Source organism: Gossypium hirsutum, chromosome A12 (genome assembly GCF_007990345.1).
Source record: "Gossypium hirsutum isolate 1008001.06 chromosome A12, Gossypium_hirsutum_v2.1, whole genome shotgun sequence".
NCBI classification, from domain to species: Eukaryota; Viridiplantae; Streptophyta; class Magnoliopsida; order Malvales; family Malvaceae; genus Gossypium; species Gossypium hirsutum.
The window spans coordinates 99,174,076-99,187,300 of record NC_053435.1 but is presented as its reverse complement, the minus strand read 5'-3'; the positions used below and the strand labels follow the sequence as shown (position 1 = coordinate 99,187,300).

General features: G+C 32.1%; 1 protein-coding gene and 1 long non-coding RNA gene across 2 annotated transcripts; one reads left to right on the top strand and one right to left on the bottom strand.

Moving 5' to 3' along the window:
• The first annotated feature begins 7,415 nt into the window (after positions 1 to 7,415).
• LOC107951202 (isoaspartyl peptidase/L-asparaginase 1) lies at positions 7,416 to 10,184 on the top strand. The gene is made up of 4 exons (XM_041083246.1): positions 7,416 to 7,882; positions 8,349 to 8,582; positions 9,152 to 9,238; positions 9,511 to 10,184. Exons 1-4 carry the CDS (start codon positions 7,721 to 7,723, stop codon positions 9,988 to 9,990), a joined length of 963 nt encoding a protein of 320 aa, XP_040939180.1. The 5' UTR covers positions 7,416 to 7,720; the 3' UTR covers positions 9,991 to 10,184.
• Positions 10,185 to 11,623: 1,439 nt separating this feature from the next.
• LOC107951204 (uncharacterized) lies at positions 11,624 to 12,296 on the bottom strand. Its single transcript, XR_001698360.2, has 2 exons — positions 12,073 to 12,296; positions 11,624 to 11,974 (listed from the first exon to the last, which is right to left on the bottom strand). It is a non-coding gene; the product is annotated as an uncharacterized lncRNA (long non-coding RNA).
• Positions 12,297 to 13,225: the final 929 nt, after the last annotated feature.

The following is a 13,225-nucleotide window of genomic DNA, read 5'->3' as shown; positions in this document are numbered from 1 at the left end:
ATTCATACGCTCTACCACTCCATTCTGCTGCGGTGTATCCCTAACTGTGAAGTGTCGAACAATACCATACTCTTGGCACACATCGAAGAACGGATCACTTTTATATTCCCCTCTATTGTCCGTCTTAAGCCGCTTGATTTTCTTGCCAGTCTGGTTTTCGATCATAGTTTTCCATTTAAGAAAAACTCCAAGCACTTCATCCTTAGTTCTCATGGTATACACACAAACTCTTCTGGAAAAGTCATCAACAAAAGTAACAAAGTAGTGTTTTCCTCCCAACAAAGGTGTTTTGGAAGGCCCCCACACATCTGAGTGAACATATTCCAAAATACCTTTTGTATTATGGATAGCAATGCCGAATTTCACTCTCTTTTGCTTTCCCAGAACACAATGCTCGTAAAATTTTAATTTGCAAGCCTTTGCACCTTTCAACAATCCTTGCTTTGCCAGAATTTGCAAGGATTTTTCGCTGGCATGTCCCAACTTCATATGCCACAACTGCATTGAGTCCAATTCTTTGTTACCGGAAGCTGCAGCGACTGCTCCAATAACTGTACTACATTGGTAGTAATACAAGTTATTTTTCCTGATGCCCTTCAATATCACAAGTGCGCCAGATGTCACTTTCAAAATCCCATCTCTCATAGTAACAACTGAACCATTGGATTCCAAGGCTCCCAATGAGATGAGATTTTTCTTCAAACTAGGCACGTACCGAACATCAGTCAGAACTCTGGTTGGTCCATCTTGATTCTTTAATTGGATTGAACCTATCCCAACAGTTTTACAGGCATTGTCATTGCCCATATAAACAACACCTCCATTTAGTTCTACTAAATAAGAGAACCACTCCCGGTTAGGGGACATATGATAGGTACAACCCGAATCCAATATCCACTCATCTGAATGGAACGACAATGATGATGCAACCAGTGATAGTTCAGAGCCACTGGTATCATGCTTTGCAACACAAGCATCTACAACAGCTTTTCCCTTATTATTCAGCTTTGGACAATTTTTCTTCCAGTGGCCTTTCTCATGACAAAAGGCACATTCATCTTTCCCGAGTCTGGACTTTGACTTTGATCTCCCTTTCTGAGTTTTCTTCCGAGTGTATGAACGACCTCGGACTACTAAAGCTTCTGTATCTCTGATTAAGTTTTTTTGTTTGTCCTTCTTTCTATGTTCATAACTGTATAAGGCCGCACAGACTTCGCTCAGAGATATATCACTCCTGCCATGAAGTAGAGTAGTTTCTAGGAACTCAAACTCCTCAGGAAGTGACCCCAATAGCATCAAAGCCAAATCTTCATCTTTGAATGTCTCATCCGTATTTAGCAAATCAGTGACTAACTGATTAAATTTGGTGATGTGATCATTCATTGTGGTACCTGGGACGTAAGTGAAGCGAAACAGTCTTTTCTTCAAGTGGAGCTTATTTTAACTGTTTTTCTTCAAAAAAATTTCTTCAAGTGCCACCCACAACTTATTTGCAGAAGTCTCCTTTGAAAAAGCATACCTCTACTCTCGAGAAAGGCATGATCGAATTGTGCCACATGCCAACCGATTGATCGCCTTCCAATCTTTCTCCTGTACATCATCTGGTTTCTCTTCATCAATGGCAATGTCTAGACCCTGCTGAAAAAGGGCATCTAGAACCTCACTTTGCCACATACCAAAATGATCCGTGCCATCAAAGATCTCCACGACCAATCTTGCATTTGCAATTGTCGTCTTGTCCACATGGACGATGTTGAAGCTCCTACACCGACTGTTTTCTCCATAATCTTTCAATATACCTAAGGAAATCTTTTCTGATGTGGAAGATCAGTTTAAACTGCAACCACAGAGTATACTACGATTAACCTTCGGCTCTTGATACCACTTGTTGTTCCAATAGGGTCGGAAGCGTGTAAATTATTATACTAAAAAATCACACAAAGTTCAATTCCAAGGGAAGAGAGGTGGATCACAAGGATGTCTTAAATACCAAGTCTTTCCTTAGTCAGAATATTCCTTCTATCGTAATTTAATAGCACAATTAAATACTACTATTATACCCTCAAATATTGAAAGAAAATAGGACAAGAAAGAACACAAGATTTTCAACGAGGTTCGGTAAATTATACCTACGTCCTCGGGCACTAACACCAGATGATAACTTTACTATCTCCAAAATATTACAAACAAATAGAATTCCTTAAGAATTCTCAAATGGGAGAAGAGAGAAAATTAAGAGAGAAAGATTGGTTGGGATAGTTGAAATGAAAATGATTAGACCTATTTATAGTTGAGGTTCAGGGACCAATTTGCAAATGGCCTAAAAAATTAGGGACCAAAATTGCAATTATCCCATTCAACTTTAAACAACTTGCCTATCACTTTTTCTTTCGGTGCCACTTGTACCTCCCATTTTTAACTTTTCAACTCACCCTTTAATTGACTTTTCAACATTAATAAAAATGTAAGTAACATAATTTATTTACCAGGTTAGGTAATGTAACACCCCTAACCCGTATCCGCTGCCAGAACAAGGTTTCGAAGCATTACTACCATTTACAGATCACAAAAAAAAAATTTAAATACTTACCGATTCTATGCATCATATAAATAAATATATTACCATTCAATCAACAGTTTGACACTTGTATAAGCATCAAACAGCAACATTGTTAGTATACTTGCACATATCTCATATAAATTCAACATTGATATATCTATTTTCTCAACATATCGCACTTGAGTTTAATAATAGTCTCAACTTACATAATTTCCTTGTATCAACATATCAAAGATAATCATATATGTACATGTCATGAAACATATCATGCTCTTACCGTTTCTTCATAAGCATATATCATTCATTTCATTATATCAATATTTCATGCTCCATCATTTCCATATATTTTATGTATATTTATTCCGGTAATAGCTTATATCAAACTTAACATAAATTATATTCCATGTACTTATACTTATTTCGTTTATCTATCTTCATAATTATTTCATATAACCATTCGTCATCTGATACATATTACCTGAATATCAATTGTTCAACAGATGTTAGAGTGTCTCCCATCCACGGTCTTATTTATCTTTGACATGATGCCATAGTGTCTTTCAACTATGGTCTTACTCATTTTCTGTCATGTTGCCATGGTATCTTTCAACCATGGTCTTGTTCATTTCATATCACGTTGCCATGGTATCTTTCAACCATGGTCTTACACATTTCATATCAGGTTGCCATGGTATCTTTCAACCATGGTCTTACACATTTCATATTAGGTTGCCATGGTATCTTTCAACCATGGTCTTACACATTTCATATCAGGCTGCCATGATATCTTTCAACCATGGTCTTACACATTTCATATCAGGTTGCCATGGTATCTTTCAACCATGGTCTTACACATTTCATATCAGAGAGCACACTCCCGCGAACCTCATCTTTACAGTGAGATTATCAGTCCAGGCTAAATCCCCTGTAATATAAACTCATAGAGTATTGTCGGGATTACCAGTCCAGGCTAAATCCCCTTCAACGATAATTACTCTAATGAGCTTGGATCTTAATTACCAGTCCAGGCTAAATTCAGACCCTAATTCAGATTACCCTTCCGGGCTAAATCCATTTTACACGTATTCTTCGGGAGGGCTATATCAGAATAGGATCACCCGTCCGGGCTAGATCCTTTTTACCGTCAATTCCTTTTCAGAGATCCATCGAATTTTCCTTTCATTCAACTGGGATTTATTTTCAATTTATATCGAGTATTATCAATATTTCATCAAATATCATGAATTGAACATTCAAATCATATTTTCATCACATAACCACATATTTCAAGTATTTAAAATATAATTCAAGTTACACAAACTTACCTCATTGCTTGTTTGTGTTTATAATTTCATTAATCCGATATCTTTTCTTTTCCACGATCAAGTCTCATATTTGAGTCGTCCGGATCTTTATAAATAAATTTGATCATCATTTTCATTCATTTCATCTTCTAATGCATTTAATTAATGCTCTAGGCAAAATTACCATTTTGCCCCTAAACTTTTAATTAATGACGATTTCGTCCTTAGGGTCAGGAAAATAAAATTCTTGCAATTTAATCCTTATTTCCAGCTATTATTCTCATATATATTGATAACAATCCATGAATTCTATAAAATATCAGAATTTTCCATAATTTCAACACTTTTCAATTTAATCCCTAAAACATGTATTCCCCCGATCTTGAACTAAATTAATAATTTCATTCAATTTTGTAATTTAAATAATAAAATAATCCATTTCATGCAATTTGGTTATTTCTGACATTTTTACAAAATTACCCATAAAGTTTTACTTTTATTTAATTTAGTCCCTAAGCCTAAAATATGCAAATTAGCCATGCTTAATGAATATTCATATATTTTTTCCTCCTCCTCCTTTCCATTCCACATCCTTGATGTATGTAGCACACTTGTAAGTAACATTATATATAATCTTTATTATTTACTTTTATGAATATTCAAGTTGTCCATCTATGTCATAGTCACTAAATTATTTATATCTGGAGCTATAGGACTCCAAATTAAGATCCGATAATTTTCTCTGAAACTAGACTCATATATCTTATTACCATAAAATTTTCAGAATTTTTGGTTTAGTCAATAAGTACATTTTATTCTTTAAAGTTACCCCTATTCTGCTGTCTGACAGTTGTGACCCTTCTTCACTAAAAATTAATTATCTCCTTGTACAAAATTCGAATGATGTTCATATTTGTTTCTATTGAAAATAGACTCATTCAGTATTCTAAACATATAAATTTAAGCCCCTAATTATTTTTATCAAATTTTTTTATGATTTTACAAATTCAAAACAGGGGAACCCGAAATCATTCTGACCTTATCTCACAAAATTCATCATATCTCATGATTTAGAATTTCATTGCTTACATAATTTTTCTATAAGAAACTAGACTTAATAAGCTTTAATTTCATATCTTATTCATCCTATAATTAGATTTCTACAATTTTTGATGATTTTTCAAAGTTAGACTACTGCTACTGTCCAAAACTGTTTTAGTACAAAATATTAATTACCATGTTATAACATCCTTATTTTCTTTTTCTACACCATTTCTCATCACTTTCTCTTATTTTTTCTTCACTAACATATCAAGAACATAGGACCTTATGTAAGAAAACTCTACTATAACATTATTTCCATGCTTTATCAATAATAACAAACTTAAAAACATATTGAAATCTTGATGTACTTACCTTTTCTTATTGACTTCAATCTTTAACTTGATTTTTCTCTCTCCTCCAACTTCGATTTCTTGAATCCAACTTGATATTCTTGCTCCCCATCACCTCCTTGCTATCTTTCTCTCTTGATGGCTATGGAAATTCTTTCAATTTTTAGGTGAAAATAATGAATTTTTGGTGGAATGACTAAATTGTAAAGAAAGCAAACTTCTTTTCTTTTTCTTATCTTACGTTAGTTTGCATGGGAAAGGAAATGTGTTGATAATTCTTCATCTTTCCTTCCTTTTATATTAAATAAATAATAATATAATAATAATAAACATCTCATAAAATATTAAAATAATATTTATCTAATTAATTAATTTAAAATATCATCAACATAATCATTACATTCTAGAATTCTCTCTCTTACTAATTAACCATTTTGCCCTTCATGATCTTTTAGAATTCCATCCTTGAGTCATCACTTAATTTGGTAAAATTGCGATTTAGTCCCTCATAATTTTTTACCTATTCAATTTGGTCCTAATTCATCAATTTTTCTTGGTTTCTAGATCATTCCACCCTTAAAATATTTGCACCATTAGTCCTTCAACTTTTTTATATCTACACTTTCAACCCCTTAAATTTTGAGTATTTACTCTTGTGCAACAAGACTTTTCTCATCTTTGCAATTTAGTCCTTTCTTGAATTAATATATCATAATATACTTCTCAATATTGACATCACTCAAAAATTCCCTTTATGTCACTTTATTTCCTTATTTTATTATATCACGGATGATATTTTACTGTAAAAATTTTCGGGGTATTACAGGTAACTATTAATGTGAATTTATCAGATTTATATTTTTTTAACAATTCAAAAAATAGTTGACTTTATTCTAATCGTTGACTTTATCCTGCAAAACCCTGTATTTAGGTCAACAACTTGGACTTGGATTGGATCACCTACATCAAACAAAACAAGAGTTTTATTAATTAAATACAAATTAATATTTAACATCATTTAATGATTTTTCATAAATATAAGTAATTTGATTATTTTCTTTTATAATTTTATAAATATTTTAATTAGAGGATTGTTCTTTTTAATTGAAATTTTATTTTGTTAACTTTTTTTTCATATTAATCATGAATTACTTGTACAAGTTGTTTTTAATTTTATTTTTTGCATACTTTTTTTAATTTTAAATATTTATGTATATTTCATCCCATTTATATATATTGTATTTTTTATCTTCGTTTCATTGTCTATATCTGTTCTACTTGTATATTTTTAAGTGTATAAAAAATGAAAATTTATTTCATACACTACCAATGAAGTTTCGAAACATTAAAATAAGGCCTAAATGGGTAATACATGCTCCTTTAGGAAGTCGTAAATAATAAAACATAAGTTTTTTTAAAAAAATGAGATGTGTAGTAAAAATCAAACTTTGTTAGTGAAATTAAACATTTTAACGGGGTTTTTAAAAAAAATCATGAATAATATATCAAATACTAACTAAAGGAATATGAATAACTATTTTGTATATTAAAAATGAAATTAAAAAGCTTCACAAATAAGATTCAGAGGCCACTAAATGCCTCTAAATTATATAAAAAAGTTAAAAATTAACACATGCGGACTTTCTAAATTTGCTTGTGAAATTTTTTTAATTCTATTGGTTAATTGTTATGTTGACAAGGGATATTATGAGATTGAGATACTATGTCATTTGTATCACTTTCTAATAATTTAATGTCGTTTTAGTCTTTTCGTCCTGAAAAGAATTAATATCTACTGTAAAAATATTGAAATGACATTAAATTATTTGAAAATGATACTAATGACATAATATCTCAGTTTCATATAATCATTTTTTTTTGTTATGTATATATTTTTTAGCATTACCATGCCCAACACTAGGTGGCCTTACACAAGTACCTTGTTGGTTAGGGTGGCATCTCCTTTCTATATTAATAACATGTGGAATTCCATTAAGTACATTCAAGTTTAATTATCGTTTAGTCTTAGATTAATTTATTTAAATAATTTAAATTTAATATGCAAATATAAATATAAAATAAATTATTTATTATGAATAGTGAATTATATCCCCTGAATCTAATTAATTACAGAACTCAAAATCCTAAATCCGTAAAACTAAATCCGTAAACTGGTGACCAATTAGGGAAATTAGGAAGTATGTGATTGGCGTAAGACTTATGTTAGAGGAGGGAGGAAACTGGTGACCAATTAGGGAAAAATATAAGTGGGCTATCTCGTGAGTGACTCGCTAGTATCAACCACAGCATAGTCTCTGTTTTGTTTTGTTTCCTTTCGTGTGAAATGTAAATTACCAACTACCCAATTAACAGGAAGAGATACATAAAAGGCCAAGAATAAGACCAAGGAGAGGGAGAGGGAAAGTGGGGGCTTTAGAGTTTACAAGGCAAAAGAAGGAGAAATGGGGTGGGCAATTGCTGTTCATGGAGGAGCTGGAGACATCCCCCTTTCTTTGCCCCCAGAAAAACGTCTCCCTCGTGAAGCTGGCCTCCGCCGCTGCCTTGACGTTGGGATCGCCGCTCTCAAAGCCCATAACCACCCCTTGGACGTTGTTGAACTTGTGGTATTGGCTTTTATTGCTATCTATACCTTTACTTTTATTTTTATTATTATTATTTATATTCACTGCATCTCTAGTCTTGGTTTATGTCAAATAAGTAGTTTGGTTTGCAATATAGTTGGTGCCGATGTAAAGTAGATAGTATGACCAAATGGGTGGACTATAAATATTTGGATGTTCTGATTGTAGCTGAAATTTCTTTTTAATCACTACTTTTGGGGGCACATTTGATTGTGAAATTCTGCAACTTTGAAACAACGATTGGTTTAGCCAAGAATTAGTGGTTCAACTTTAGTGATTTGTAGTACCTAGAAGCCAGAGGGACTAGATTTCGAGAGCTTATGCCAACATGAAATGGGTTCTTTTCTTTATCTGATTCTGAATAGACCAAAACAAGTCTCTTTTTTTCTTGCTGTTGTTGTAAGCATATTCTAAGGAGTTCTGGGTTTATCGGTCGTTTGCTTCATAGGTTCGTGAACTGGAAAACAATCCGCATTTCAATGCAGGAAAGGGGTCTGTCCTCACCACCTCAGGTACAGTTGAGATGGAAGCATGCATCATGGATGGCAAGACAATGAAATGTGGAGCTGTTTCAGGTGTCAGCACTGTTGTGAATGCCATATCCCTTGCGCGGTTAGTCATGGACAAGACTCCTCATATTTATCTGGCATTTGATGGTGCTGAGGCCTTCGCAAGGGAACAAGTAGGTGACATGCAATCTTTGACTTGCTAATGCTTTTTAACATCCATGTCACTTTATTCTTTAGTTCCTTGTTGCTTGCCTTTAGTATTATTTGTTCTACTTTATTCCTAAGTAAACATTCAAGATTTTTAAAATATTTGAAGTTATTGCTCTAATTTGTCAAATGTTGGCGACATATTCTTCTTTTAGGTCAGTTTCATTTTCTTCATGCGATCTTCCTTTTGCAAGTTTGACGCAATCAAGTTCATCAACTATGTTGTTTATTTGTTTAGTTCCTTTTTGTTCAATTTAAGTGGAGTGAAACATATCATTAGCGCTTCAAATTCTGCCTTCTTCAGACACAATAGCAAACATGTTTAGGGGAGTACGATCCTCCAAACATATGGAAAAACTTTAAAAAGAGCGAGTATATCCATGTGACACACATACTCATATACGACACTCATCCTTAATTAATTCCTTGATAACTGGCCAAAGAAAACTAAATATATGGTGCTTTTAGCTTTGAATTACTATAGAAATGATTATGATCTGCTTTTCTTGTGTCTGTTTTGTTTTAATCGGGTCAGGGTCTTGAGACTGTTGAGATGAGCCATTTTATCACCCCTGAAAACATTGAAAGACTTAAGCAGGCACAAGAAGCTGACAGAGTTCAGGTATTTTTTATACACAAACTTTAGTCTTGGTCTGTTCAAACTTCAAACTGTCTATTTCTTATACTATTTTCGAAAATATAACGTATAAAACCATAGAACATCAGACCTCAATACTGCTTGAAATATCTTAGTATGGCATCGAACAAAATTATTCTGCCTGTTTATCTTTGTGTCGGAAAATGTTTCCCCAGCATTCAACGTATTCTTGTCCAAAGTTTGATTTTGAACCGATGCTTCAAGTTTTATGTCTTTGGTTTTGTTTTAATCTTCAGCTTGATTACACTCAACCAATTCCAAAGGAGGTGCCAAAAGAAGCTGCAGTTGCTGATGGTGATAGCCAGATTGGCACTGTTGGATGTGTGGCTGTTGACAGTGAAGGAAGTTTGGCTACTGCAACATCAACTGGTGGAATAGTGAACAAAATGGTAGGCCGGATTGGGGACACACCAATCATCGGTGCAGGGACTTATGCGAACCATCTCTGTGCCGTTTCTGCTACAGGCAGAGGAGAAGCAATAATCCGTGGTACCATCGCAAGGGATGTTGCTGCCGTTATGGAGTTCAAAGGTCTTTCCCTCAAGGAAGCTGCTGCTTACGTTATAGACCAAGTTCCAAGGGGCAATGCAGGATTAATTGCCGTGTCTTCCACCGGAGAAGTCACTATGCCCTTCAACACCACTGGCATGTTTCGTGCTTGCGCTACTGAAGATGGATATTCAGAAATTGCCATATGGGATTCTCCAACAAAGTAAGCCATTGCTAAACTTTAGCTATTTGCAGTCATTTGCCTGAAAAAAAAGATTGGAAAGTTATTATAAGAACATGATCAAAGGATCATATAGTTGTTGTCGTCAGCATTTGGGGACATTAAATGTTATCTTTTTATTGCTTAGTGTTAATAATGATATGTTTCCGAACAATTAAATCAAGTTTCCATTTTCTGAAATCATTACTCATTTTATAAATTTCATATAAGCTTAGGAGTTGTGTTCATTGATTTTGCGGGGGAGAGGGTGATGATTGCATGTGAAAAGGGATTTCCGAGATTGGAGGGATTGTCCGAGCCATTTTCCTACAAGTAGGGTTCAAGGTTTGAGATTTAGGATTTAGAGTTTGGATCCATAGTAAAAAAAATTATCAAATTTACTGATATCTTATTAAATAATTGGAAAGGGGCCAAGGATGATAAAAGCTCAAATGGATTGCATTTGAATCAAAAGAAATTCCTACGATTTTGGAGATAATTTAATTGAGTTCATTTATTCGTCATGGAATTAAATTAGACAGTTATGAGAATTGTTCAGGTAAAGAATTTGATTAAAGAATTTTTTAAAAAATTAAGTTCTGAAAATCTCAGTGATTTTTTAAAAAATTAATTATAATCAAGCAAAATTAAATTAATTAAAATAAATATTATATTTTTAGAAATTAATTTTCAAGTCAGACAATTAACATAATTAAACTTAAAAATGGAACTTGAGATCAAAAATTGAAATCGAGAATAAAAAATCAAGATCGAGATTCAAAACTAGTCGAATCTAATCCTATATGTGAAATTGAGCCGACGTTCTAATTGCTTCGTCACTGGCCTGGATTTAACCAGTAGCAATCAAATCGACTTTAGGTGTCATGAGGGTGTCGCGCCTTCGGTAACACCAGTGGGCACAATGATGGTGGGGCGTGATTGTGACGACAAAAATCCGACGGTCAATAACGGTGATTTTTCAGTGATTGAGTAATAAAAGAATCACACTTCTACCGAAATTCTATCAGATAATTTAATTTTAAATTAATTATTTTAAAAATAATATTATTTTAATAATATCATCTTAATAAATTATTTTAGAAGATTTGTAGAGATATTTTTTATTATAATTTTATGAAAAATTTTCTGATTCGAAAGGAATTCACACTTGATAACAAATTAATTAAGTGTATATAACTTTAGATATCACAACCAAACTTTTTGTTTTTGAAAAAAATATTTAAACTCTAATTTTTACCTTAAACTTATTTTTTTCATTTTTCATTTTAATTTCCATTTTGAAAAAACAAAAGTAAAATCTAACTTGAAAACTATCTCCGACACCAGAGTTTCGAGGTCCATCGCCATTTTTCTTTTGCAATTTTCATTTCAGTGATGTTACATGCTCTTTTTTGTTGTTGGATTTATACAAGTTTTTATGTAGAATCCAAACAATGAAAAAGAAAAGAAACTTTAAATGTAACTTCTTTGTTGTTTTTTTCCTTGGAGATATTGATTTTTTTTCCAATGTAGAAAATGTGGGCTTCCCTACTTGTTTTATAGTAGAAATGGAAATGTGGGGTTGATTGCAGCATTTTGACGAACATCATATAGACACAAACAGTATATCCCTGTCTCTGTGTTCACCTTCTTCCACTTTCAACACCTTTTTGCCCATTTAAAAAGCTGTTCCATTTCAACCCTATTGTCCGCACATTGAATCTTAATGGTCATTCCCCCTTTTCATTTAAAAAGAGAAACAAAAATTTACCATTCCAAAGATGAGAGCTTTAGTGGTTAATGTGGAAAGCCACACATGTTCCCACTTCATCTCATTCCACTAATTCCATTGCTGCTTTCTTGCTTCCATCATCAATGGCCCATCTCATATCAATCAACTCAATACCTATATATATATATAATGTTTATGAAATTGCAGCTGCACGTTACCCCTTTGTTTTCTGTTTAATTATCCCCCATTGAATCTAGTACTGCAAATACAGTCAATAATAATTAGAGGGAAAGAACTTGTAAAGTTGACATTTATATATATATATAATGGACAATGCATTTACATTGAATCTGGTACCTGATTCCAGCCAGCTACCTGATTCAAAGATGAATTATCTAACCTTTTCTTCAGGAATTTTCTATCACTTACTCAAATGAATACTCACCAATTTTTGTAAAAAGCAAAAGAAAAAAAAAAAAGAAAAAAAGAAGAAGAAGAAGAAGAAGATAAGAGTAGTAGTTGTGTTAAACCCACTTGCCTAAAGCGTTTCTTTTCAGTCTATCCTTATCGGTTTCAGTCCTAACTTTAATATATTAATATTGAATATTTATAATAATTTTGAGACTTTGAACGTAAGTTTAAAGTTGCCTATATATTAATATTATGTTTTTCATCTCAAATAAATATATTTAATTCAAATTTTATTTCATTAAGAAAATTTTAAATCAATTTAAAATGATAAAATAAAATTTGTCAATTCAATTAATTTAATTTTTTTTTATTTAATCAAACGCTTACGCTTACTTAAATTTGATCCATCTTATTATAGCACTCTCCAGGCAGATGAATGCAATTAGAATGTAGTTTTAGTGACCCTTAGTAAGTTAAATGATAATAATGTTTTACTTTGTTTTTAAAATAAAAACAAAAATATATTAATATAATTTAAATAATTATAATTATAATTAATTGGCTCAGAAAGAAAAAAGAATAAAATATTTTATTCTCTATTTTTTTTATATACATTATTTTATTTTCTCTCATATTTAATTCTCTATTTTTCATTTACTCTCTCTTTTTTTCCCATTTAAATTTATCTTTTTCTTCTCAATTGAAAACTCTAACCATGGTACTTAGTTGTCTTTTTTATTTTATTTCATTCCCTTCTTTTTCTCAATTGAAAACCTCATTGTTGTACCCAATAGTCACTGATGTTACTGTTTACGGTGACATTTCATACCAATTTCACTACTAAAGAAGAGATTTTCTCCTTGTTAACTTTTACAGTTTAGATATTTGGTGTTACCTGACAAATTGGCAACACCTATTAAAAAAATATATTATTAACTAATGATGAGTGAATGGTGTTGCCGGTGTGTCAAGTGACACCAAGAATCACAATAGAATGAATCATTTACTTTAATATTTTTGTAAATAATTAATTATTTTATATCTGGTTAAAAAATCCAAAATATAAGTGCCCAATAAATAGGAAGAGATACATACAAAG

Bases quoted from the DNA above. Each gene is read 5' to 3' on its own strand.
- LOC107951202 (XM_041083246.1), top strand. From the start codon at position 7,721: ATGGGGTGGGCAATTGCTGTTCATGGAGGAGCTGGAGACATCCCCCTT. The intron at 7,883-8,348 runs GTATTGGCTTTT...TTTGCTTCATAG, and splicing joins TGGACGTTGTTGAACTTGTG to GTTCGTGAACTGGAAAACAA. The intron at 9,239-9,510 runs GTATTTTTTATA...TTTAATCTTCAG, and splicing joins AAGAAGCTGACAGAGTTCAG to CTTGATTACACTCAACCAAT.